This window comes from Cuculus canorus, chromosome 3 (assembly GCF_017976375.1).
Source record: "Cuculus canorus isolate bCucCan1 chromosome 3, bCucCan1.pri, whole genome shotgun sequence".
Lineage (NCBI taxonomy): Eukaryota > Metazoa > Chordata > Aves > Cuculiformes > Cuculidae > Cuculus > Cuculus canorus.
In genome coordinates this window covers 65,811,255-65,838,088 of record NC_071403.1, presented here as the reverse complement: position 1 = coordinate 65,838,088, position 26,834 = coordinate 65,811,255, and the positions used below count along the sequence as shown (strand labels likewise).

The 26,834-nt window shown below is 48.0% G+C and overlaps 2 protein-coding genes across 6 annotated transcripts in view; both read left to right on the top strand.

Annotated features, from left to right (window-relative positions):
- The window catches only part of GRHL1 (grainyhead like transcription factor 1), a 45,721-nt gene extending 42,068 nt beyond the window's left edge, over positions 1 to 3,653 (top strand). For all 5 annotated transcript variants that reach the window (XM_054063372.1, XM_054063370.1, XM_054063369.1 and 2 more), the window contains exon 16: positions 447 to 3,653. In XM_054063372.1, coding sequence (XP_053919347.1) covers positions 447 to 561 — 115 coding nt within the window. In that variant the 3' untranslated portion in view covers positions 562 to 3,653. The remainder of the gene's footprint in view (positions 1 to 446) is intronic.
- TOGARAM2 (TOG array regulator of axonemal microtubules 2) lies at positions 3,023 to 26,834 on the top strand. Its single transcript, XM_054062335.1, is given in 18 exon segments — positions 3,023 to 3,157; positions 5,365 to 5,563; positions 5,983 to 6,132; positions 8,546 to 8,814; positions 9,981 to 10,153; positions 11,369 to 11,415; positions 13,012 to 13,319; positions 13,717 to 13,882; positions 15,974 to 16,109; positions 17,378 to 17,483; positions 18,202 to 18,437; positions 19,642 to 19,800; positions 20,848 to 20,965; positions 21,922 to 22,025; positions 22,649 to 22,856; positions 23,594 to 23,810; positions 24,775 to 24,861; positions 26,524 to 26,834. Coding segments are annotated over 18 exon segments (3,063 nt in total). The 3' UTR covers positions 26,769 to 26,834.

Here is a 26,834-nt window from a genome sequence, read left to right as displayed (position 1 = left end):
TTGTGTGTGCCCACATACACTCACATGCATGTGTGTTAAACACACAAACACACAGGTTTGTGACTGGATGCAGTGAAGCACCAATCTTTTCTTTTCGACCTCTGTATAGGCTTGTGCTGATTGTAGCTGTCAAACAAACCAGTTCAGAACCCCAAGCATCTGCAGCTTCAGGAGGATTTCTGCCTGTTCCAAGATTTCCCTCCCGCCCTGATCCTGGGGCCAGAGTTAAGCCTTTCATTCAGGTCCTAGAAGCACAGCTGCCAGCCTTGATGGCAGATTTGGATAAGAACAGCTAGATCTGCTATAGGAAGCAATGGGACAGAGAAGGACAGACAGGAATCTTGTGTTACCGCTGGACAGTTCAGGCTCTCTGAGACTGGAGGGTATCTTTGCTGTCTGTGAAATTCAGAACTGTAATAGCTCCCTGACTTATTCTATTTTTCCAGGATTCTGGTCAACATGGATGATAACATCGTGAAACACTATTCTAATGAAGATACCTTCCAGTTACAGATTGAAGAAGTTGGAGGATCCTACAAACTCACTCTCACTGAGATCTAAGATCATGGATCCTCTGTGGATTTTAAACAAAGGTCTCAAGTGAACGTTTTCCCATAATTTAGGATGTTGGGCAAAACACTAATCGCCTTCTCCAGAAGAAAGCCAGATGTAGATTTGTTCTGGGGAGCAGAGGAGTGTTTTTCCTTAATACAGGTTTTTTTTCTGTTCGTTCCAAAGGACATTGTAATACTCATGACCTTATTTGCACTTGAAATGAGTGAGCAAAGATAGGTGATTAAATAGAGTGTGTATAAAACCACTAGTAAATACAGGAGGGGAAAACCCCTGGAAGGTGGCCTTTTAGAGTGGTGATATCTTATTTATCTGTTCAGTAACCATGTTTGAACCCGTTATCATCGAATACCATTTTATTGGACTGTTTTCTGCTAGGTAGAGATGCAAAACTAGTAATTAATACTAGTAGGAATTGTGTGCAGGTTGGAGAAAAGTCTTTATAATGTTTACTCTTGAACAGGGCAGACTGTTGAAATCACTTGTGTTGTTTGGGGGGGGAATGTAAAACTGCCTTGCGTATGAAGAACTCGCCTTAGTAAATGTGTGAACTCTCATCAGATGAAGCTATATTGTATATAAGTGCAATATATTTTTTGAAGGTTTGTAAATGTGTATATACAAGTGATATATAATATATAAAATATGGTGTTCTGTATATACCGTGAATATATGCAATGAAGCCCATCTAAAAGGATGCCATATACAGAGAAAACGGATATTTAACATAGCTATTTAAAAATGGACAAACCCTTAACATGCACCAAAGGTGAGCACACGTTTGTACGTTCATAGAAGGCACAAGAGACCTGCTTGTTCAACACGGATCTTCCTGCGTGTAAAGAAAAAGGTACCAGCTCTCTCCTAAACCCTCCTGCACTGCAAGGCAACAGCAGTCCTGGCTTCTCTGATGAGCTGCCAGTTGAGCCCTGAAAAGGTTGCACACCGCTGCTCTGGGAGGCGATTTGGGCCAAGTCTGAGAGCTGGCTCTCAAGAGGAGCTGAGCACTTGTAGTTTCCTTGAAATCTTAAGTCTGGGGGTCAGGAAGAAGATCATCTGGAGAGTGGATTTTTTTTCTGTAGCAGTGTACCTAAGTCTCAGCTGGATGCTGCCTGAACAGCATCTCGTGCTGGATGAACCCAAGGGCCAGAGCCAGCTTGCCAGGTCCTAGGATGCTGACAACTGAAAGTGCACAGGCAAGGCTTTTGAGAGGAAGGTGGTGTCCCAGCGCAGAAGATCAAGCGGTTGCAGGGACAAGGGGCCACAAGCAGGTTATAAGCATTCCTGATGTATGTGCATTGCTAGGCATTGACTCACTGCTGAGGTGGAGTGACCAAACGGGGAGCTGGTAGCAGGCATCCTGAGCCTAGCCCCAGCTGGGAGTGCCAAACGGCTCCAAAAAATACTGCTTTGCAGTAGATCATACAGTTATTTACTTATTTTGTGCATGTGTTTATGAAGGAAAGGCACACTCTGGATAGTAGCAAGTGAGAAACATTTAAGAGGCAGCACAAGGCTCTAAGGCAAAAACCTGCATTATGGGGTTGAGCAGATGAGTGTGAGTATCAGGTCCAGCATCACTTAGTGCTTTTGTTAGGGATCTGGATAATTAAAGAGATAAAGAGACAGCACAAAGCTGGGAAGAGCTGCACGTGCCTTACCTAGGACGTGAAGGTCAATCTGGATAGGCTGGAGAAATAGCCTGGAAAAGTAGGATATGATTCTACTTAATGGTTAACGATTCTACTTAACGAATTGTAACTGTGTGTTCAGCTGTGTCATGCTGCTGTTTGGAAGAGGGAAACAAATGCCATGTTGAGTTGATAAGCAGGAGCATGGCCTACAAGAAACAGGAGACCTACCTTTTGCTCTAGTTGGCATCACTGAGGCCTTGGCTGGAGCACTGTGCCCTGTGCTGAGCCCGGCCCTGCCAGCAGAGCCTGGTCCTATCAGGTGTCCCAGAGAAGGCAGATGGCCTGGTCCTTCAGCCTCTTCTGAGGAAGAGGGGCTGGATGACTTGTCTGGTGAGAGGTCATCTTCAGAAGGGAATGTCAAGAGGAGCAGCCTCCCAACACACGGAAGTGTTCTTCCAGTCCGTTGCAAGCACAACAAGAAATAGTGGGCATAAATTGCAGAAATTTGGCTTAGGTGTTGAGGCAGTTTTCTCTAGTGAGAAAAGCAAGTTGCCCAGGGAGGTGGTGGAGTTTCCTCAGAGCCAGGTTATGCAAAGGTTTCTCTAGACTGTCACGGGTATAGTTGACTTTCCTTGGTGCTGAGACTTAGGTGACCACTTGAAGTCCTTCCTCACCATATTTTTTTAATGATTTATATGAAATATAGTATTCTGGAATCGAGCTGGTTCATAGACTGCTCCATTCACCCCTCCCTCCTCCTCCTCTTTCTCCTCCATTGATGGGCCTCACAGAGGCTTGCCGATGCTCTGGGCACAATGTGCTCCCCTCTTTGCTCTGTGGCTGGAGTTGAGCAAACTCTGGATGATGCATCCATGATCGGGCGCATGGACAGAGCCCGTGGGCTTGAAGCTGAAGGAGAGAAGCGGATGCGCAGCACAATGTTGAAGAGAGTTGGCTGACACATACCACACCATACAGGACTCCGTCGCCTGCAGAGCAGAGCAGCCACAGGACTCATACCCAGCCAACACCAACCCACCGCTTGGGCTTCCCTTCATCAGTCACGGGAATAATCTTACTATGGCAAGGGAATCTTTTTTTTAAACTTGATATATAGAATACGCATATATTTACACATTTTTATTGAAAATGGAAGTTTTATTACAGGAACTCAGTCTAGGGTCAGGGAAGTAGATTTAGAGTCTCCATAGAGGTAGGATTGACACGAATGTTATTTCTTTTTACTGCTTAATGAAGTATGTGAACTAAATCTGACAATTGTTTTCTGCTCCTATGATATTCTGGGACACGGGTCTTATAACAGTAGCAGCAATGTCATGTATGTTTTACAAAACTGATTTTTTTTTTCTGGTTTTGCCTGCTGTTTTTTAATTGAAAATGTATTTTAAACCAAGCTATTAAATTTTATATGTTCATTTCTAATGATGAGTTCTTTATCTGGTAAACACATCTGCCCTTCCTCTTTATTTTGACTTTGGTGGGATTGTTTACTAGTTTCTCTTCATTACAGAAAGAAAATCCGAGTGTCAGCCTTGCTGTTGTTCCCACATAAGTGTTGGTTAGTCCTGTTCTCCTTCCCAGCTTGATTTCAAAGGACCTCATTCATTTTTGAAGGTGGGGAAGCCTTGTGGCAATGTATTTTAGCAGGACGCTTTCCTGTGGCAGCAAAACAAAACCAAAAAGCTATTGGTAAGCTCGGGATATGTAGCATGTTGGTGATGCCTGGTGCTCTCTGCTGGAGGTTGAACAAAAAATGAGTGGGAGGCATTGCCATCATCTGCACCCCATCTCCAGACTAATCCTAACGCTGCTGTTGCTCTAGTGTCCGGAGAGGCCCTGGGCTTCTCTTTTTAACCATTAGGAAAGTTTAGACAGCCTTTAGCTGGATTCCCAGCACCTGCAGCAGCTGGCTGGGCACCACTCTGGGACAGCTTCTGTTCTGTGCCAACACCTTCCCTATTGCTGGGCTTGTGTCGGTGTGCGCTGGGCTCAGCGGGCAGCAGCGTGGGAGGCAGAGATTCCTGGACTAGAAAAAGGCAGGTAGCACCTTTTATTGATTTATCTACTTATTTCTAGTCTCAATATGAGCTGTGCTTGCAGAGTTTACGTCCTAGAGGTAGGAAGGTGCTGCAGGATGTCACCCAGAAAGTTGTGGGTGGCCCTGGCTGATGCAGAAATGCTGGAGGATGCCAACTGTTATTTCCACCCCAGCTGGTATCCACTCAGAGGCTGAGTTTAGGCCCCATACAGTTGGTTTGTGGTGTGGCAGCGGTCTCGCAGCAAACCTCAGCGTGAGGATGGACCTGCAGGAGGGCCAGCAGCCAAATGCTAGCAGTGCTACTGCCTCTGGGACGTGTGTGGTAGCTTTGTCTTCCCAAGCCTTTACGCAGTGGTGTGCACCTGTGCCAATGCCTCCTTCCCACTTCTGCCACCCTGTCAGCCCTTTTCTGTTCATCTAGTGAATTTAAATCAAGTGTGGTTTTAATCAGCTCTTATCTGCAGTGGGGCATCAGGAGATGAAAGGTGAACTCCCAAAGATGCAGCTTTGAACTCCCAAGCCAGGCAGCCTTACAAGGAAATACATGGTTCTTCCCTGGGGCGTGACTCGGGGCTCTAGTATCACCAACTCAAAAAGCTTTTAAGATTGGATTTTTGTTTGTATGGGAAATCTGTGTTCTGCAGCTTATTCAAGGATCTTTTGTCTATACCAGTTAACTGCAGGAAGTTTTTATCAAGGCTTTCCAAGAGCATGGAGCTTATGTGCGCCTCTATTTGGTTGCTTTGTTATTTTAGATTATTTGATTTGTTATTCTGATTAAATTATTAAATATTAGAGGGTATTCATATACCACTCAATTAGGTGAATTGCTCTCATTGAAAAAATATGAGCTTTTATAACTTGTTTTGCTGTTTGTCCTTAGACTACCCTACCACCCCACCAGTGCTCTTTGTTGGAGCTCTCCAGGAACACCAGTAGCACCGAGAGGGTCATTACCAGTAGTTTTCACAGAGTTAGGGCCTGAGATGGGAACCTGTTTTCCCCTCTCAGCAGTGGGGCTGTCAGCCTCTCTCTCCTGGCTCAGCAGCGCAGTGCGGTTCAGATGAATTCGACTGATGCCACTTCTATGAAAAGTAGAATCAAACTGGTCTGAATGATGAAGTAACCTTTGAATGCCTCACTCATCTCTCCCACCTTTCCCACCAAGCCATGGCCCACGACCCCTGGCCCACGGCAATGAGCAGCGCTGCCCTGAAGACCAAGAAGCTGGAGATGAGGAGAATGTCTGAGGCTTCATTAGCCTTTCCAGTGATATCTCCAGCTGCAGAGGCTTTAGGTTTGCAGTGCTGCTTCCATGCTGCTTTGTGTCTCTGCTTTGCAGGGCTGATCGACTGCAGTGACCCTAAGAAGGTTGCTCTGAAGCCAATGGTGGCTCACTCAACTCCCCATAGGCTCCAAGCCTATACCTCCCATCCAGAAGGGCCATTCTCCTGAAAGGGTCAGCAGGATGAGAAATGGAGAGCAGGAGGAAAATGGCCCAGGCTGTGATGGCAGTGATGGGACTAACGAGCCGATGTTAAAGGAGTGATTATTGGCATCACAGACAGGATATCTGAGTGGCGACACGGCGACATTGTGTTAAGGGGTAGAGGCTTGAGAGCTGAAAAGGAAATGGTCATTTCTGGCATTGACATGATGGCCACCTGCGACATGCCTTCTTTCTCTTGCCCCCGCTATTGTTTTTTGAATTGTTAGTTATTTCTGAAGTCCTGGCAGACACGTGGGTGGCTGCTCAGAAAAGAAATTCTGAGAGACTTGAAACTAAGAGAGAAAATCAGGCCTTGAAAGAAACGGTTAAGGCCTTGGTGATAGATCTAGAGGCGGAGTGTGTAGCTCTGCAGCAAGGTGAAGACTGTAGAGGGTGCTGTGAAACTGTTTTTTCCAGCTTGGCTAGTGAGGCAGTGGCTTATTGTCCTTGGGAGGAGGGAGTGGCAAAACCCAGCTTGCCTGGTCTCCAGCAGCCTAGTGGTGGTGGTGGGAAGTCTGACAGACATTTATGATTTATGTGAACCTCTGGCCCCATTAACAAGCCCCCAGCACTGCCAGACCAAGCAGATGGAACATCACATGAGCCCTCGTCTTCTGAGTGACAATGACTTGAAGGACAGTACTGAAAGGCTAAGAGCTAAGGACAGGACTGAGCTGGCTTCCTTCTAAGCAACTGCTCACTGTCACTGAACATCTAATCTTCCTCTCTTGAGGAACCCATCTTGCCTGGTCTCCTGAAACGTGTTGGTGGTGGCATCAAGTCTGCTGGACGTTTGTGTGAACTTGTGGCCCCGTTACCAAGTGCCCCACTCAACCAGGCCAAGGAGATGGATTGTCTCATGAGCCTTCCCCTTCTGAGTTGCAATGACATGAAGGACAGCATTGAAAGAGTAAGGGGGAAACACGAGAACTTTTTTGGCAAGGGCAATCTCTGTCTCTCTGTTCTTCTCTGTCAGAAGGATGAGCCAGGGGAGGGTATAGCTTGGATATTAGGAAAAGGTTCTTCCCTCAGACCCTCAGAGGCTGCAGGAGGACTGGAACAGCTCCCCAGGGAAGCAGGCACCGCACCAAGCCTGTTGGCCCCAGTTGGTACTTTCATGCACACTGCTCCTCACAGTCCACGAGGATGAAGCATTCCCTGCCAGTCCCTGTTTTCTGTCCAGGTTTCATTGTTTCATTGTTGTGACTCTCCAGCTAAGACACTGATGCCCTAAGAGGAGCACTCCTACCTCCACCAGACCAGAGTCAGATGAGGCTGTGCCTGCCTGCAGGGAGGAGCACAGGGTGGCTGGGTAGGGGCTAATTCAGTGCAGGTGGGCTCTCCTGCCTCGTGTTCGCCACATTTCAGGGATGCTGAGGTGTTCAGGCGGAAAAAAAAAGCAAAGTAGTGCTTGGTCTTCTTCTAGCACTGGTGAGAATTTAACTATTTAATTATTAGAAGATTGTCTCTAGAGACTCTTCAGTAGCTTGTTATTCTTTTTATCCCGTGGTGCCCCAAACTGCACACAGTACTCAAGGTGGGGCCGTAGCAGAGCCAAACAGAGCTGGACAATCACCTGGCTTGACTGGATAGCAATGCAGTGCTTGACGCACCCCGGGACATGGTTGGCCCTCTTGGCTGCCAGGGCGCACTGTTGGCTCACGTTCAACTTGCCGTCAGGCAGAAACTCCCTGATCCCTTTCTGCAGGGCTTCTCTCCAACCCCTCACTGCCAGTCTGTATGTACCTCCAGGATTGCCGTGTCCCAGGTGCAAAATCTGGCACCTGCCTGTGTTAAAACTTCATGTGGTTGGTGATTGCCGAGCTCTCTGGTTTGTCTAGGTCCCACTGCAGGGACTCTCTGCCTTCAAGAGTGTCAACAGCTTCTCCCCAGTTTTGTGTCATCTGCAAACTTAGCAACAAGGAAACCACTTACAAATAGAAACAGTGGCAAGGCCTGCCTGCTTGCTGAGATGCCGCTCTGCTTTCCAGGAACACCAGTAGCACTGAGAGGGTCATTACCAGCAGTTTTCACAGAGCCAGGGCCTGAGATGGGATCCTGTTTTCCCCTCTCAGCAGTGGGGCTGTCAGCCCCTCTCTCCTGGCTCACCAGTTCAGTGTTGGCAGAATTCAACTGATGCCACTTCTATGAAAAGTAGAATCAAACTGGTCTGAACGATGAAGAAACATCTGAATTCCTCATTCATCTCTCCCACCTTTCTCACCGTGGACCCCTGGCCCACGGCAATGAGCAGCGCTGCCCTGAAGACCAAGAAGCTGGAGATGAGGAGGATGTCTGAGGGTTCATTAACCTCTCAGCTAGGTAAGGCGGGAGCCTGCCTGCTCCCCTGTGGGGAGAAGCATCTTTTCTCAGCTTGGAGATCTAGCACACATTCCCAGTGACCACTCCTCCCTGGTTGTGCCCTCCTGCAATGCCCTTCTGTGCTCTCAGTCCTCTGCAGAGCCGTCCTGTTCCTGTAGGGATGCAGAGCTATGGGGCAGGGGAGGAACAGGAGGGGTGTGTGCAGGTGAGATCTGCGTGTAGAGCACAGGTCCATGCACTCCCTCTTGTCTGACGGGAGCCCAGATAGCCCCGGTGCTCCTCTGGGGGCTCTGTGGAAGTGAGTCAAGCATTGTCCATGGGCCCACTTCAAGTGGCTGCCAGCAGCAGTGTGTTTCCCTCCGCAGTTTTTGAGAGGTTTCCAAGAAACCTTTCCAGTGAGATATCCAGCTGCAGAGGCTTTAGGTTTGCACTGCTGCTTCCATGCTGCTTTGTGTCTCTGCTTTGCAGGGCTGATCGACTGCAGTGACCCTAAGAAGGTTGCCCTGAAGCCAACAGTCACCCAGTCGGCTTGCCAGAGGCTCCTGGTAACCTCCAAGCCCATAACTCTCACCCAGAAGTGCCATTCTTGCCAAATGGTCACAAGGATGAGAAACAGAGAGCAGGACGGAAATAGCCCAGGATGTGATAGTAGTGATGGGAACAACAAGGAGCCGAAGTCAGGAGGACCAGGAGGCTACATAAGGAACCCAAGACAAATCACATGTGGTGGATCCTCAGTTTATCTCCTGTAGGCAGAGCTCTGAGATCTTCCTTCCCGGTGGTGTGAGCCCAGGGAAGCAGCTGAGCCAAGGAAGAGCTCAGCTGCACATTGTGCTTCAGGCCGTCTTTGCAATGTGTGCACCACAGACTTCATGTCCTCAGCGTATATCAATAGGGGAAGCAATCTTGAAATAGTTTCTGTGCTCTCTAGAGGCTCCTGCTGCATTTCATGACTGAGAACACAGCAGCAACCAGTCAGAGCAACTAAAAATGTGTCTAATCTGGTCAAGCATCTCCTACAGCTACAAAAAGCAGCCATCTGTCAGCCGTGTGCTACTGAAATACCAGTGCCTTTGTGCCTTTTTCTATTGGCTCTCTCAGCTTTAGAAGGCAAAAGTTTGCGGGAACAGGCAGTTCTGCAATCTCAGCTCTAGGCTGCCTCAGCCTCTGAGCTGTAGAGCCATACCTTTCTTCACAGTTCTCTCTACTAACTTTCCTGGAGCTCGGTGGCTTCTGTGCAGCTTTATCCTCTTCTATGGTTCTGCCCAGAAATGCCAGGGATGGAAGTGGCAATTGTGGCCATGGGGAATGGAGTCCAGACCCCATCCTCTGGATTGTCGTTGCAGGAGGGACAGAAGCTGCATTTGTTTTGGTTGTGCCATGGTGGGCAGGGAAAGGCAGATGAGTAGCAGCTTGTTTAACCAGGATAACCAAAGAAAGGCTGGTCTTCTTGATGGCAGCCTTGCAGATACAGGGCCAAAAAATGATGGGCTTGAGCCAAGGAGGTTTTGTCAGCATGCAAAGTGACCTTGTGGGGACCTGGCTGGAGTTCAGCAGTGGCTTGTAAGCACTTTAGGGACAGTGATGTAAAGCCATTCCTGTATCATCAGAAAGGCTACCAGAGGTAACAGCAACCCAGAATGCGCTTATGCCAAGACGATGGATGCCAGGTGGGAACGCAGGCACTGCCAGAGTGGTGGGTGAGGGGAGAGAGCTGGCAATAGCATGGGGGACGGTCTCTCCCCTAGCACTTGCCTTTCCGTTGCCCATCCTAGGCCATGCTGCTCCATCACTTTGACTTTTCCTGCCACATCTTAGCCAAAAGCTAAGTGGCTAAACTTCTTGTGACACCAAGGCAGAAGTCTGGATGCTTGGGCTGAGCACTGTGTTCTCTTCTCTCCAGGCTTTCCTGCTGCCCTTTCATTGCAGCGGAGAGAATGGGAAGAAGTCACTGGGAGTGCCTATGATTGGCCCTATCCACAAGGCACCCAGAGCATCTCATGAGGATCCTGACAGTGCTGAAGTGCCTCTGCCAAGCTCTCAGCACCTGATTTGCCAGGAGGCCCTGGAGACAAGGTAAGCCATGGCATCTGCTTCTCCACTATGCCGTTTACCTCACACTTCTCATCTCGGGAGGTTATTTTCCTCAGCCAGCTCTGAAATACATTTATACCAACTCCTGTGCACTCACCATTTTGTGTATCTGTGATGATCCAGCACAAACTCATAACCAACCTCATACACTCTAAAAGCTGGGGTGCTGGGAGGAAGGAGGAGGCAGGACTTCAGGGGACCTTGAAAGCAGGTCCTCTGCTGGGCTCTGGTACTGATTTCCTCTGTAACACTTGTGGTGCCATTTGCGAGCTGTATTGCATGGATCTGAATAGGTATGTGGGCTTGTGCGTTATCTTTGATAGCCAACACCTGAACCTGCAAGAACTTCTCCATGTCTGGGCTTCCCCAGAAGTGAGAGCCAAGGTGAATCTCTGGTTAGAGGTATATAATCCTCTAGATGTTTAATATTTACATCTGGTTTAAGATCAAACGGGGCAGGCAAGGTCCTAGAGGACAGTAATAGGTCTGCAACTGATGGAAAGGTAATTCCTTGGATCTGTCTGGGGAAATCTGGCCGTCAACCTTATCCTAGTTATGGCCATAAATAAGGAATCCTAGAAACACTGTTGCAATGTAAAAGCTTCAGCATAGTTTTTGAAGGGCAATCTCAATCTACTTCTCTACCAGCTGAAGTGGAAGAAACCCTTTTCTCTTGAAAGAGCAGGGAGGTGTTGGATTGTGGTCAGGAGGCATCAGTCTGTATGACTTTGGCAGCTACAGGTTTAATGGTAATTCATCAGCTTTGGGTAGTGTTGGTTTATGGGTTGCATTTCCCATGCAGAGCTATAAAGATGCGGAGGGGCTCTTGATCAGGGAATGCAAGGATAGGGTGAGGGGAACAGTTTTTAAGCTGAAAGAGAGGAGATTGAGATGAAATTTTAGGAAGAAATCTTTTCCTGTGCGGGTGGTGAGGCACTGGCCCAGGCTACCCAGAGAATTTGTGGCTGCCCCATCCCTGGAGCTGTTCAAGGCCCGGCTCGCTGGGGCTTGGAGCAACGTGATCCAGTGGATCCAGGATGGTCACAACTGCATTGGCTTTGTGATTCCTTCCAACCCAAACCATTCTATGATCCCTCCTCTATCAGAATGGCCTTGCTAAGAAAGTTCCCCTCCTTTAATACTACTCCCCTTCTTCTTCTGTCTTCTTATACGTTCTTTTATCTTAAATTTCTTAAGGGCAAGATCAAGCACTGGACGTGACGAGGATGTCCATAAGCCTCCAGGTAGGTACAGGACAGGGGTGCCCCCAAAGGGCCATAGGAGTCCTGGGCTGTAGGTGGCACTGTGGAAGTTCAGTCAAAAACCATCCTGCAATTCCTCAATGTTCTCCAAGGGCTCCCCCAGAACCCAGTGATTGGTAAATGCTCTGGTGATCTGGTGACAATGATGCCGGCATGGGGTTATGAATGACAGGAGTGAGAGGGAAGGCCCGGGGCCTGGAAGCCCGGAGCAGGGAAAGAAGATGCCCCTCTACCTCATGCTTGTAGCTTTTATCTCCCTGCAAGCTTTTTAATGCCACAAACATTTGAGAAAATCAAGGTGTTTTGCGTGAAATGAGAAAAGTTCCCACTCCTCCCTTCCACACTTAAAGGAGAAAAGCTCCCCTTAGAGCAGTGTCTGAACAGAACACTGAGATCTGAGCTAGATCTGTCAACATTGCCTATTTTTGCAATAAAGTATTGCCAGACTGAGGCTAGGGTAGGAGGTGCCTGCTGGCTTCACCCCCTCCATGCCTTGTGTTGTCACTGGCAATATGAGTTCTGTAAGACAATCTGCGGTGTCTGGTGCATCTGTGTCAGCCAATACTTTTAAGCTGAAACCCTCGGTGATGCTGTTGCTGTCCATTTGCCTTCTGTGTGTTTGTAGCGACAGGAGAGAGGAGGATTTAGCGAGTACTTTTGCTGATGCAGATAAAGGAATAAGACCCACTGATCCCTCAGCCTGGTGTTCTGCCAACTAATGGGCATGGCCCGCGAGGGCTTATTCCCTTACTGCTCAGATGCAGCCAGGATACAGCTGGGGAGAAGCATTGCTGAATAAGTAAGTGACATTTTTGCTGGATACTTTCTGAACTAGAAAGGAGCTACAGCGTTAAACCATCTCTCTTTCATTATCGACCTGACCATTTCACAGGGGAAAGAAATCCTCATTTAAGAAAGTTACTCCTTTTTTACTGCTTAGCTATCACTTGATTTTATCATCTGTGAAGCTATGTAAGGAATGATGAGTTCTCAGAGTTCTACCAGCTCCGCTGGAGAGTATCCCAGAGTGAGCTGCACTTCGCCATTCCCATTAGGAAACTCGGCCGTTAGCAAGTCTACCCAGAATGTTGGCTGTTCTGCTACAATTGACAAAGAAATCCCTCAAGGAAAATGATTTTTCCAGCTTCAAGAACACAATTCTGGGTTTGGTAATACTCTAGCAACCCTAAGCGTTTCTTTAGACACCCTCTAAAACATGCCAGCAAAGAGGAGGGCATGTTGATTCCTCCCTCTACAAAGGGAAATAGCTGATAAAAAACAGGAGTTCTTGTAGTAACTGGGAAAAAGAAGACGTTTACTAAAAAAATAAAATTGGTAGGAACAGAAGAGAAACTTTTTGGCAAGGGCAATCACCATCTCTCTGCTCCGCTCTGTCAAACACAGGTGCTCACCAAAAGCCTTGGGCCGAGGCTTCTGTCATGTCGTAGGTTTGAATCTGATGGGCAACAGAGCACTGTCGTTTCAGCTGCCAGTGCAGCATGGTGGTGCCCCACCTGTGTGGAGGGCTCATCTATTCCTTGCTGTTGTCATCCACAATCCATATCCATGTCTTAGCAGAGCGCTGGATTCCGAAACCCGTCTTGCATGTTTGCCGGAAACATGTTGGTGGTGTGAAGTCTGCTGGCCACTTGTGTGAACCCATGGCCTCGTTACCAAGCACCCCACTCAGCCAGAGAAAGGAGATAGATCCTCTCATGAGCCCTTGCCTTCTCAGTGAGAATAACTTGGAGGACGACACTGAAAGAGTAAGAGCCAAGGACAGGGGTGAGCAGGATTCCTTTTCAGTGACTGCACAGTGCCACCAAACATCAAATCTTCCTCTCCTGAATAACCCACCTTCCCTGGTCTCCAGCGTTGTCTTGTTGGTGTCATGAAGTCTGCCGGCCATTTGTGTGAACCCGTGACACCGTTGCCAAGCCCCTAACTCAACTGTGGGAACTGAACTGCCCGTTCCCTGGCGCTGTGAGCTCTTTATCTCTCTTAGAGACCTCCTATGACTGTCTTGGTTCCAGCATGGCTTCCTGCCATACATTGAGAAACAGTTTCTTGTGCCAGTGGAAGGTTATGGCAATGGAGTGTTGCACATCCCTGGGTGTGATTGTGTGCCAAGGGGAGGAAAGCAGGACTTGTTCTGAAGCTATTGGGATGTATATGGATCTGCAGTAAGGACGACAACGGTCTACCACTGTGTTCCTGGTATGGTGTTGTGTGTAGTCTGTGTACCTCTCTATATGCTTCCTGATGTACTTCCCTTACAACTAGGTCTGTGCTACCTTGTGCAAGTTACTTCAGAAGAAAATACAACAGCAGAGGATGAAAATAGCAGAGCTTTTGCGTAAAGAGAGGGAGATGAGAGAGAAGAGAGAGAAGACAAATTCCTTGCAGCGCCCTACGCAGAATGTTGACTCTGGGGATGCAGTTGAAGAAAGTAAGTGGTTGCTGTAGCTGTGGGCATTTTTACTCACTTGCTGGCTCTTTGCAGTGTTGTAAACATCTATGCAATGAGACTGGAAAGCTGTTACACTTGCACCTGGGTGGAAGTTAGAATAGGATCTATTTCCGCTTCCTAGAGAAAAATAAAAAGGCCTGCAGTGTCTTGCCAGTGGCCCACATTGAGTTAGTCCCAGTGTATCACCTTCCCCTCTTCTCCTGTCAAGTCCTTCAGGCTGGATAATTCCATCTTGCAAACTACATCGGGGCATCAGACTCTAATTGAGAGCTGCCTCCAAGGAGAGGCCAATGGGGGAGCTCTTCAACCCGGGTGCAACCGGAGAGAAACAAAGTTAAAGTATTTCTATTTAAAATGCAAGAAATCTTGCTGGTGTGATAGGACAGGTTTTCCTGCTGACAGCAGTCCCTGCTGAGGAGCTCGCATTGCAGAGCCACACTGGAGCCCTCAGCACAGTGCTTGCGCTTTACCCGACCAAGCCAGCAGCGCTTCTGACTCCAGTGGGGCTGATGGGCTTTGCTTTTCTATTGTTGCCGTACAGGTTGTCTCTGCATGGCAACTAGTGTCCTGGTACAACCGTGCTGTTGCACCTAGAAGTGCGTAGTGGTTTCAAGCCTCTCTCATCCCATCGCCTGTGGTGCAAACTGAGATTAAGGAGTTTCTCCTCAGCCAACACCCGAACACGGGGGCTGTGTGTGGCAGACAGGGTACGGAAGAGGCTGCCTGGTGCTCCAAGGCTGCTTCTGCCTGCAATATCTGTGCAGCAGATAGTGACTCCAGAGTGATCCTCTTTGCTGCTTTGTGGGTAGCCTACCTCACATTGTGATCCTGAGTAGCGTGAGTTCAGAAACTGGGAGCTAGGAATGGTACTTTGAATGCTATTCCGTAGTGATGCTAAACCGACTTTCAAAATGGACCAGAACCATGTAGCTCTTCATTCATATTGAACAGTTGTCCGTCCTCCATACTTTGTAGGACATGCCAGGTAGCACAAAAACCCTAGAGTCCAGAGCAGTTCACCTAACTGCTGTGCAATATTTGCACTCAGTACTTTCAGACAGCCCAGTTGCTTTCATCTACGCTTTAGAAAATGAGCTTTTGTGAGCAAGATGTGAACTTTTGGAGCTACTGTGCTTTTGATGACAAATAGGTTTCATAACAAATGCATTTGTCACCTGAATTTTCTTATTTATCATCAAGAGAGTGTGTTTGCTGACAAGTTGCATCTATATTTACATATTTTTAGTCTCAGTTCACATTTGGAAGGCTGTTTTGCCACAACTGCCTAGACTAGAAATTGCAGTTTCCCACAAGAGAAAGCTTAGGCATTGCACACTTTGCAAACAAGCACATTCGATGATATATACTTCACATCAGCATCTTCGAAACACGGGCAGTGGGCTCCTCTGGAAGAGAAATATTCATAACACTAGGAAAACAGCAAAATCCATAAAGCACTGCTTTCCCAATGGGATACTAAAATAGATGTGCACTCAGCTGTCTGCTCTCTAGAATATGTAAAGTAAATGGGGACAGAGGCACAGTCTGATGGGTCGGGTATCACTGTTTTGTGGCAGCTGCTCCACGGGGATTCGCCCCAGCTCAGCAGGACTTGGTTGTTCAAGCTCGCTACTCTGTTACGTGGTGCTTCTGTTACTGGTCCCCAGTGCTCCAGATCACAGGGAGGTGATACAGGGGGAAGCGTGCACATCGCAGGAGCTGGCTCCTGGGACAGCAAGTCCTGCTGGGCAGCACTGGCTCCCTCTGAGCCCTTGCAGCACTATGGATCCACAAGTGCTGCAGAGCTGGTTGGGGTACCCATACAGACTTGGGAGCTGGTCCTGTGCACGCAAATGTCAGGTTTACCCAAGGAGCTGGTGCCCATCGTGGGGGTGACTGGGAGATGGTTGAGTGCTGGAGGAAGCAGTGAGCCAGACAGCAGGGAAGTGTCTGAGCCAATGTCAGGCTGCGCCCATGTGTAATCCTGGCTGGCAGATGGGATTGCAACCTGGGGTGGTGAGGTGTCTTGCCCCAGGTATGCAATGCTGGTGTCTGACCCTCTCCTTCCAGGGAAGTCGCCCATTGCTGCAAACTCGCTGGTGCAGGGAGAGAAGACAGATTGTGAGCCCACTCAGAAAGTCAGACCTTTCCTTCTCTCGTGGCGGGCGCTGCTCAATGAGCTCGCATCGCTCAGCAGTGACAACTGGTAAGAAAGCCCCCTGTTCGCTCTTTCTCCCTCTCAGTGTACAGGTTTGCTACAGCCACAGTGGGTCCATGCATTATCCCGGCATTGCCCTCTGCTCTGTGTCACTGTGAAAGAAGTCTTGAGGGCAGAGAGGCAGAAATGGGCAGAGACGTGGTGCAGAGCCACTCATCCTGCCATTTCTCCTGAAGGGCTCACGGCAGAAGTCAAGGAAGAAGAAAAAATCCTTTAGGAAGCTTGCTCTCTTAGAATTTAACTTTTTCCTCCTCACTGCTTAACGTGGGACAGAGATGCTTTGTTGATAATCACACTGTGTCTATGCCAGTGCCTCATCGCCCTCACAGCAAAACATTTCTTTCTAAGATCTCAGTCTCTTCTCTTTCAGTTTAAAACCTACTCCCCCTATCCTGCTCATCCTATCCCTGCACTACCTGAACAAGAGCCCCTTCCCAGCTTTCCTGTAGCCCCTTTCAGAACTGGAAGGTCTAAGGTCTCCCTGGAGCCTTCTCTTCTCCAGGCTGAACAACCCCAGCTCTCTCAGCCTGTCCTCGTATGGGAGGTGCTCCAGCCCTCAGATCATCTTTGCAGTGCTAACGATGCGCCCTTGCAGCACCACAGTGACTGACTGCATCATGTGCCTTCACATGTCTCAGGCCCTTCACAAAGCAAGTGCTGAAAGATGGGGCTTTTACTGCTTTCAGATAACGTTGCTGTTGCGGTTATTTTGTGTAGGGATTTTCTGGAAACCCCAGCATGTTGGCTGTTCTTGCCTAGGTGTGGAATCTTTTAGGACATATTGTTTTTTTTAGAAAGGTGTGTGGGGAGGAGAGAATGGGGACCTGACACATCTAGGTTGCTAGGGAGTGGCAGTGCAGGTTGTCACTCCTGAACTTCCCCTGTGGGGATGGCAAGGAGGGAAAAACCCTAGGAACAGCCAGGCAGGACCACGTCTCCAGAGAGGGTGCAAGAAACAGAAACATGGCACAAGCTCTCAGCTTCCAGGAAGCAGTGACACAGGGACTTTGTGTGCCAGGGGTTTTGGAAAGGCTTTCTTGTTTAATGGCCACAAATTAACCCATCCACTCTCAAACCATGTAATTGCCTGTTGGAGTTACGTATGCTTTTGGTTGCCACCGTGTCCTGTGACAACAAGGGACTGTGTGAGAAGTAAGTCCTTTTGACGGTCGGAGCCAAACCCCTGGTGAGTTAAGAGGTTCTGCCTGGTGCTGGGGTGGTGAGAAAAATCCATCCTCTCTGCAATTGCCTTTCAGGAAGCAGAAGGTGAGAGGATTCTTCAGGGTCAGATGCCTGGCTGTCTTCCATAAAGAAGTCCTCCTGTCTAGGCTTCAGGACGTTGCCTTGGCGGTTACCAAAGAGGTAAAAGCATGGGGTTTTGCTGTGTCCCACATTCCTCGCACATGGGGTGCAGAGTGTCACTTATCCCTATGATCTGTCTGTACGTGTTGCTGTATCCACGGGTATGGAGGGTGTCTGTCTCTCTCCACTTTGCGCTGGGTGTCATTACAACGTAATATGCAAATGCAGAAATGGGGACACTAACCAGGTGATTTGTCACAGCACAAAGCTCTGCCCAAGCCATAGCTGAACACTGCTGCATTTGCCTCTCAGCTTCCTCGCTCTTCCTTCTTCCTCTCAGCATTCTGGGAGATTGACTGCAGTATTTATTTTCCAGTGTTTCCTGAAGTTCTTCTCCTTCTTCCTTTCTTCTTGTGTTTTGGTAATTTGCCCTTTCCAGTGATCTGTTGCCTCCATGCGACAGTGGAATTTTGCACTGTGGCCGCTGGCTGCTGGAAAATCAGTCCTTCTAGCCACTATTTAATGATGTTGAAGGTTCGAATGCCCCTTGTGTGTTGGACTCTTCCTGTTTATATATGCAGGACTTGGGTTCTCCCACCTGTGAGATCCGGGTTAGGAGAAGTCCTTTCAACTTAGCTCATCTGATTTTCCTTCACTTCTGTATTTCTGAGGATATTTCCTCCCCTGTGTTCCACACACACACATGCAGAAAAGTGTTTCAGCTGAACTGATTTTCTTCACAAGGTAATTCTTGTAGCTCCCTTCTTGACTTCCCCAGGTGAACAACCTCCACTCAAAGGTGTCTCGCTCTGCAATGGGCACTCTGAGAGACCTCTTCAAGACCATGAAGAAGCACATGGATCCCCAGGTGGATGTGGCTACTCAGGTCTTGCTCCAGAAGACAGCGGACTGCAACAAATTCATTTGCAAAGCAGCTAATGAAGCCCTGGGGGTCATGGTGGCCAGTGTGACTCCTGCACGAGCAATGAGAGCTCTCACGGCTAATGTAATCCAGTACGTCATTCTTCTCTTAGTGATATCCTTCACCTTCAACTGTGTGGGTAGTGGGAAGAGACGGGAGGCAGAAAGAGAATGATGGGAGGGAAGGGTCCTTTTTCCTGCATCTTCTGTGAAGTCAGTGATTAGATTCTCTGATCAGCCTCGCTCCATTCCTTCTGTCATCTTCTGCCCTGCTCAGCCTGCTTGTTCTCACAGTCTGTCTACGCTGCCCAGTCGTGGTGAATGATAGGGAAGCAAAGGTCCCTGCAAAGGGAAACGATATTGCCCCGAGGCTTTGCGAGAGGAGGGACGGTGGCAATTCCATCGGGGAGCACCCGTAGATATTTCACAGTGCTAACTACAGAGGCACTGAGAAAAACTCATAATTGTCATCATGCCATTAATCAGATAAATGTGGAGGTGAATTGCTGGGACACGGAGCACGCGGGGAGAACATGCTGAGTGCAGCACAGCCTGCTCAGCAGGTGCAGCTCCTGCCAAGAGGAGTCTGTCTGACTGTCGTGTGCTTAGAGCTCCACTCTCTGACCAAACTGGCACTAAGCGTTAGGGAGGAGATGCTGAGCCTCTGTACAGGTGCCTTTGCAGCTTGACCCCCAGGGGACAGTGGAAGCAAATGCTGCCTCAGACTATTTGTGCTGGGTCGGATGCTTTCAAACAGGCACCCTCCGAAGAGGGCATCCTGGCTGAAACAATGTCATCCTTTCCTCAGCTGTGGAGAAGGTTAAAGCTTCCAAATGTACCTCTTGTCAAGCCTCAAAGAACAAACTGGCTGTGATGCTGGATGTTCCGCAGCTTCATGCCTCACAGTTTTTCTTCCTCTCCTTTGATATTTTCAAGGGTGTGCAGATTTGGTGATAAACAGGTGGGATAAGCCCAGTCCCGCAGTTCTCTCTGTGGAGTGGGAGTCCTCTGATAAGTCAGCATGAATTGTCTTACATTTCCCTCTTTCTTAGAGGGAATGAAATTGGGCATCAAATAGTCCAGGAAAATCAAAGTCCTCCCTCTTCCCTGCAGGTAGTCCCTCTGATCAATGCCAGCTTTGTGTCTATCTGAATTCAGCATCTCCTACGGGTGGCTCAGTGGCAGAGAGAGCACATTCCTCCTTCCCCCAGCAGTGATAGGGAGCGTTCTATGATTGGGGCCTCTGCTTCTTGCCCTCCTTCTCCCTCTGTCCCAGGGTTTGTTGTCTTGTTTTCAGTGACCGCATCGTTGTGGTGCGGAAGTGTGCGGCTGAGCACCTACTGACCATGGTGGAGCGAATCGGAGCCAAGAAGCTCCTGTCGGACAGGCGGGAGAGTGCTGAGCTGCTGGTAAAAGTGATAATGAAGCTTGCTCAGGATTGTCATCCTGACACAAGGTAATGGTCTTCACCTCACCTCTGAACCTTTGAAAACTGTTTGAGGCCTGGCTGTAAGTGTTAAAACCATAAAAGAGAGGAAGGTAAAGTGAATACTTAGAAAGTTACTTCATGGCGTGGATAATGCTATCTGGGAATGTGACTGTACTGGGTAAGAGAAGGGTGTCCAGCAAGAAGGACCATTGTCAAATGCCTGCGACTTCAATGATTCCTTGTTCAGACCAATTGAGCTCAGATTAGTCCATCATTTTTTTTTGTGCCACTGTTCCCCACTGAAGGATCCCAAACCTTTATTGCTGGTTAGGTTAAGACTGTTCCAGAAGAATTCCAACTGCCTTTAGCCAACATATTCAGTTATTTGAAACCTCTTCTGCAGATTTGGTTGCCTATGAGAGTCACAATATTTTCTGCCTAGTCATCGTCTAATGTTGTTGTTTTCATGGCTGAATAACCTCCAAATATCTACCTGAAGATTGCTGAAGTCTCAAGCAGCAAAACCAAACCAAAAACCCCCAAACACTGACTTGGATTATTAATTTAAATTCCTGTTAATGGATGGCAAGAACACGCGAGCAATTGGCAGTCCCTGTGCACACATGTAGTATAGGATAATAAAGACTAAGCATGAGGAGGTGTCTCCCAGTTTCTCCACCAGTTAAAGAAAGGTAAATGATAGTGCAGTGGCAGCAAGATGCTGCAAATAAGCCATGGCAGCAAAGCAGGAGTGGGCTTTGCACATCCCATGGGATCCTGTGATGCTTCAGAAGCACAACCCCCATTTCTGAGGGAAATCGTGTTTTCCTGCTGTCCTACGTCCTCCTCTTGCCTCTTGTGTTCTGCTGGCAGCTTTGGGCAGTGGCACTAAGCGGAGCTCAGTCTCTCTCAGCTGACCAGGTGATCCCTTCATTAAGGTTTTACACAGGGGGAGATGAAAACATCAGCTAATTTTATTAACCCTTTCTCTTTGTTTATTCATGAGGTGAGGGAGAAAATCCAGTCACAGTCTGTAGAAAACAGCCATTCATGTGTCTCTCTCTCCTGTGCCAGGTGTTATGGACAGAAGATGCTGAAGATATTGATGAGTCATCAAAAATTTCATCAGATTTTGAAGCACACTGTCCCCTCCCATGATTGGAAAGCGGTTATGGCCACAATTAAGAAGGAAGTAAGTGCTTGGCAGGAGAGAGATCGTCTTTATTTGAGTACCAAGATTGCTAGTATGAGATTAAACTTTCCTCATCTTCCTTTATCTCATCCTTCTCCCGCTGACCCATTTTGCTCCTGGGGATGAACCATTGATCCCCAGCCTGGTTTTCTGTGGGCAGTGAAAGGACTTGTGTCATTAGAAATAAAGTGGGTTTATTTGGAATATCAGCCACAAACAGGAAGGGGAAGTAGAAGAAAATCTTTTTATTTTGGAGCATAAATATGCCAACCCCACTCCCCACTGCTGCCAATAAAGCCAGGAGGTGAGAAGAGAGATTCAGAAGATAATAAAGGTCTTTGCGACAGCGGAAGGAAGTTGTAGTGCTGAGACAATTTCCAAGCAGACAAAAGATGCACAAGGCAATGATAATAAATCTCTGAGGACACTGCCCTGCGGTCACGCACTGTGGAGCTGAAAGAAGCTTTGTGAATTCAGCTTCCACTGGAAAACATCCCTATTTCTTTTTCATTCCTCTCCTTTTATGTTCTAGAAAAGATTGTGCCTTTGTGCTGGAACAGGGAGATTGTGAACCAAATCAACTCCCAACACAATGGGCCAACCTCCAGAGAGTCCACAATTTTCCCACTATTTCCTTTAAGAAGGCTTCTGCCTGCAATAAATGTGCAGCAGATGGAGAGTCCATAGACATCCTCATCTCTCATTAATGCTCCTGACTAATGAGTTCAGGACTTTATCCTGCTGCCTGTTATGGCAGCACCTATAACCTGCTGTGGGCTACTGGAAAGAAATAGGGGACGTCACTCAGTACCTGGCTTTTCTCCTTCTCAAAGTTGTTGAATGCTTTCCCAAGCCTTTCTTGGTAGCAGTGGTTGTCGTTGTACCTTGTGGTTTAGATAAACTGGGAAATTACTTGGTTTAGATTGATTGATGGGTTTTCTTATACACGTCTTTAGGGGACAGAACACCGTATACCTGAACTTTCACCTGCCAAGGACCACAAGAAATCTTGGAACAGCAACTTGACAATGCCCCAGGACAACCTGCCTTCTGATGGACGGTACTGAGCACTTTTGCTCTATCAGACAGAGCATATGACAAGCTTCACGTTTCTCTTCCTCGGTAAAATCTTTCCCACTAAGTTCGTTAAGCTGTGGATTCAGTCCTCAGGGAAACAATAATGTGAGCACAGTAGTGGGGTGGCCAGCTGCTGATTTCATCTCTGCTTCTGATCCTCTGCATACTTTCAGATATGCCCTAAATCTCTCTGGGCAGGATTCAGCTGTTCAGATACATGGGAGGTATCGATCCAGATTCCCATACCTCGGTAGGGACACTTCTCCAGGACAATTAATTTCTTTGTAATACGGACACCTCCCAAAAGATGAGGCATTTCAACTTCGAGGTAGTGCCTCTTTTTCCCCACAAAGGGATGCTAGATGGGTACGTGGGAAGACACCTGAAGACAAATGAAATAAGCCCATTCTTGGTGCCTTGGTTTTCTTAAGTAAGCATTAGTGATAATGTTACTTGTGCATTGTCTCCTGCAAGGAGTGTCATAAGATCAGTTTCTGTTCAGGATCTAGCTGAAATCACATCATTAGGAAGTCTCCTCAAGATGTTTTCCTCACAACTACCTGAAGATGGTATCACCACGAGGTCTTATCTTTTTTTATTTTCCAGTTCAAGGACTGGATCTGAAGATCTCATCTTACCCGACCTGACGGTCCATGGCACGTCACTTCGGACTAGGAGAGATACCAAAGAGCTTCTGAAGACCCTCCATGAGCTCCTGACAGCCCAGAAGTTTCAGACATGGATGGAATGAGTACAGCTCCTCCTAGACCACTGCAAAAACAACCCTCAGTTCATCTCCAGGAACATTGTCCAGGTAGGCAGGGAGTCTCTAGGGCTCCTTTCCCATCAGCTCCCTTCCCAACCCTGGACCAGTTGACTTATCTCTGTTTGTCTTGGCACTGCATAGGAGTTGTTTGAGACAGGCTGGTCCCTTCTTTCCTAAAATAACTGAATACAGCTCCCGACATCAGGGCAAGTCATTTCAGTCCTGATATATTTCTCTAGTAGATGAAATTGGTGCCGTTCGTGAGATGATGACAGAATTTACTGTTGCTGTAGCTTCTACTGTCTCCTACTCCTAGTTAGTTTGAAATTCAGGAGAGCCCTGTGCTCGTCCAGGCACACGTTCTGAGACATAAAACACAACTCGGCTCTCACCCAGCCACAGTTTTTGCAAAATCAGAACTACCCTCAGTACCTGAGACAGCTTTATGGAAAAGTGGGCATCATGGGCATCTGCTAGCTCTGTAACAAAGAGCAGTCTTGAAACAGGATTAATGTAATGATCTATAGATAAAGAGAAATGCCAGTGAACTATCCTGTCCCTACATAAACTTGTTAATAAGATGGGAAAATCTTTTCCGCCAGCTTGAAGTGGTGAAGCCACGGCAGGGAGCAGCCCCAGGGCAAGAGGGTAATTGTGCTGGCAAGTGCTGACCCCACAGGAAGGACTGCACTCATCTTTGACATTGCTGGGTGCTTGTGCACCCCTTCGTGAAGTGAAGCCTGAATTAAAAAAATCAGATTTCATGTTGTTTGTTTTCTTAACAGTTTTTCAATGTTTTTGCACTGAGACTTTAGGATTGCAACAAGAAATTGTGCCGGCAGGCGCTGGAGGCCCTGGCTTTGATGATGCCCATGCTCAAAGATGCCTTACACCCAGTGCTGGTCTCCATGGTCGCAACAGTCACTAACGGCCTGAACTCAAAGCACTCGGGGATTTATGCTGCAGCTGTGGCAGCACTGGAAGCATCCATTACTCACCTAGGTAAGGCTGGCGTCTGGCACTGCCTCTCCTCAGCTGTGGCTTCTCCTGCCTTGGGTTGAGAGAACATCAAGGCTGTTGATAGCTGTGGTCTTCTGCGGAAAAAGCCAGCTGCTGGAAGGTGTTTATGAAGTGCTGCCTGATTCTTCCTTCCATCCCAGTCTGTTGAAGAGAAGAGAGGTGAAGCACTGGAAGAGGCTGCCTAGAGAAGTGGTGGAGTGTCCATCCCTGGAGGTGTTAAAAAACCGTGTAGATGGGGCGCTTTTGGTTTAGAAGGCACAGTGGTGTTGTGTTAATGGTTGGACTTGATGATCTGGGAGGTCTTTTCCAACCTTGATGATTCTGCGATTATTTTAAGTTCCTGCCAGAGGAGCACGAGGGAAGTGACCAGCTTCTATCACGACTGTTTCTCCCCCTTCCTCCTGGGAAACAATATGCATTTTGGTTTGCATTTTTGTTGGATTGGATTGCTAAGATTTGCATTCTATTAAGTTTCCATCCACTAAACCAGTAAGGAACGTGGATGCGGCAGATCTCTTCAGTGTTTTGGATGGAGCTTTCTGTCATTCCCCTCTCCACAACTCCCCAAGTGTGAATGGGAGTGTGGCCTGCTGAGCCTTCTCCCCCTTTTCCTAGTGGAGGGAGGAGGTCCCTTCTGCTAAGCACCGGGACACTTTTCACTGCTCACAAGTGATTTAATTTTGATGGCCCTGATGTGAAATTTTTCACACAGCTCCTTGTATAGCACCAAACTTTCGATTGACTGTGGTGAGATGAGAGCTTTTCTTTTTGAATTTTAAATCCTACCAAGTAAGCTGGAAGGAAGGAAGAAGAGAAGGACTCCAAAACCAGCAGAATTCACTTTCTTTTACAAAATGCCCTTATCCCTGCCTGTAACCTTCCCCATCCCTGTTTTATTTTCTTATAAACGTGGAAGTGCAAGAGGGAATAAAAGTTTCTCTTTCAGATAACGCACTGCTGCTGCGAGCCTTTGCCCAGCGAGTGTGCTTGCTGCAGAGCCAAGCTTTGCTGGATGTCACAGAGCGGCTCCCGGGTATCCTGTGCTTTAACTGATCTCCACTGCTCAAGTCAAGGAGTCTTCAGAGGGAATATTCAGAGGGAATGGCCCTGAACAGGCAGCACAGTAGCTCAGCAAACACCAGAAGGTCTTGAGCTTGTCCCTCCTGCTAGCTGCACACACTGAGTGGGTCTGGCAGGGGCTGTCAGGCTGCAGTTGAGCTGTGCAGCATGTGAGATGGGCATCTGCAGGCAAGAGAGGGGCTGAAAATACCCTGGCTGGCTTCTCTTGTGAAGGAGAGTCCAGTAAAGGTCACAGAGGTCTGCAAGAGCTCCCTTTTCCGCAGCGAACAACCGTCCTGTAGGAAAAGTGGTGGCAACTGGTATTTCTGAGGTCAGTTTGTTAAGTCACCACGGGATTCTTGTTGTCCTGTCGGAAACTTTTGCGGCTGGGTCCCACAGAGCCTCGAGGTCACAGCGTAGGTGGGAACTCAACACATGTTACAGGCAAGGGGTTTGTGTGAGGTAGGATCTGAAGGCAAAGAGACAGAAGCAGGTGGTCCAGCCCAACCACTGAGGCTCCTGCCTGTATTGCAGGTCTGACACTGGACTTGGGCATTCTGAGATGTGCAAACAGTCTGTTTCTATACCAACGGTGTCCGACACTCTACCAATCCAGCTGATAATTGATTTCTAATAGCAGCTTGCTGTGGCAGTGACAGCCAAGGAATGGCAAAAGTTATAATCTTGTGCTGAACAGAATATAAGAACGCTGTCTCCAGCTGTGCCAGATTTTGATCCGTTGGCCAGATCTGCCATGTGAGGAGGCTCTCGGTAGTAAATTTGTGTTTGTATTTAATCCAGTTCCATTCAGAAAATGAGCTGAGAGCAAACATCAGAGAGAATGAGAGGGAGCGCATTTGTTTTGGTTACCTGTCAGTCCCCTGTGTAAGGGTTTTCTCTCTCTGTTCCCTTTTGCAGGGAATGGTGTGGGGCTAAATGCCATTACACTTGAGAGAGGCTCGATGCTCTGGCAAGGGGGTCTAGGCAATTTCCTAAGACATCCTGCATTTTGAAGCAGCTGTTCATTAAAAGGCACCGTGAATGAGAGGGGAAAGCTCAAATCAGAGCATTCTGCCCAAGACATCAGTAGGTGATGGATGTTTCTGATGGAACTGTCAAGCAGTACCCATCTCTATGGGCTGGAGCTTTGAAGTCTGATACCAAACGGCTGTTTGCTGTGTGCTGAGAAAAAGAAGCTGCCAGAATGGAATCTCAGCATTTACTATCACAGGTCACAGAAAAGCAATCATCCTTTTTATTGGAAATCTTTCCCTCTCTAAGCTGCATTTCAACCCCTTCAGCAGCTGCTTGAGACGACATCTTAATGGACATACACAGCAACTTGACACTGTTGTCATTTGCAATGCAGAAAGGGATAGGGAAATGCTCTACAAAATGCGTGTGATTCACTTTGCTGAGTCTTTCATAAATACAAAGCCTCTGATTTGGAGAAATTAAGGTCCTTTAGGCTGGTTGTCCTGTTCAGTGGGTGATCAGCCACGGTTGCCTGTTTCTGGACCATCAGGCTTTTTGTGCTTGCTGGTATTAGCCAGGAAAGGCTTCTGAGAAGCAAAGATACAGATGGGTACTTGTTTGCATTGAGGTTGTTAAGAAGCTTCTCTTTCTCTCCCTGCAGGGCTTGTGGCATCTGTTTATCGCCAGAGACCCGAAGCCATGAAGTGCTATGCCCTGCCCATACTCTGGTTCTTCCTGAGAAAGGGGAGCAAGCATCTCCGTAACAGCAAAGTCAGGGCTGCAGTCACCAAGCTTGCAAAGAGCCTCTATGAACTGATTGACTCCAGGCTGAAGAAGGACGCTGCCAGCCAACCACTGCAAGTGACCAAAAACCTCTGGGATATCCTGGGCCTGAATGTCCGCTGAAGGCTTGGTGTGCTGCCGGAATCTGATGGAGAGGCACAATATGGGACAGGCAGAGGCAAAGGTGGT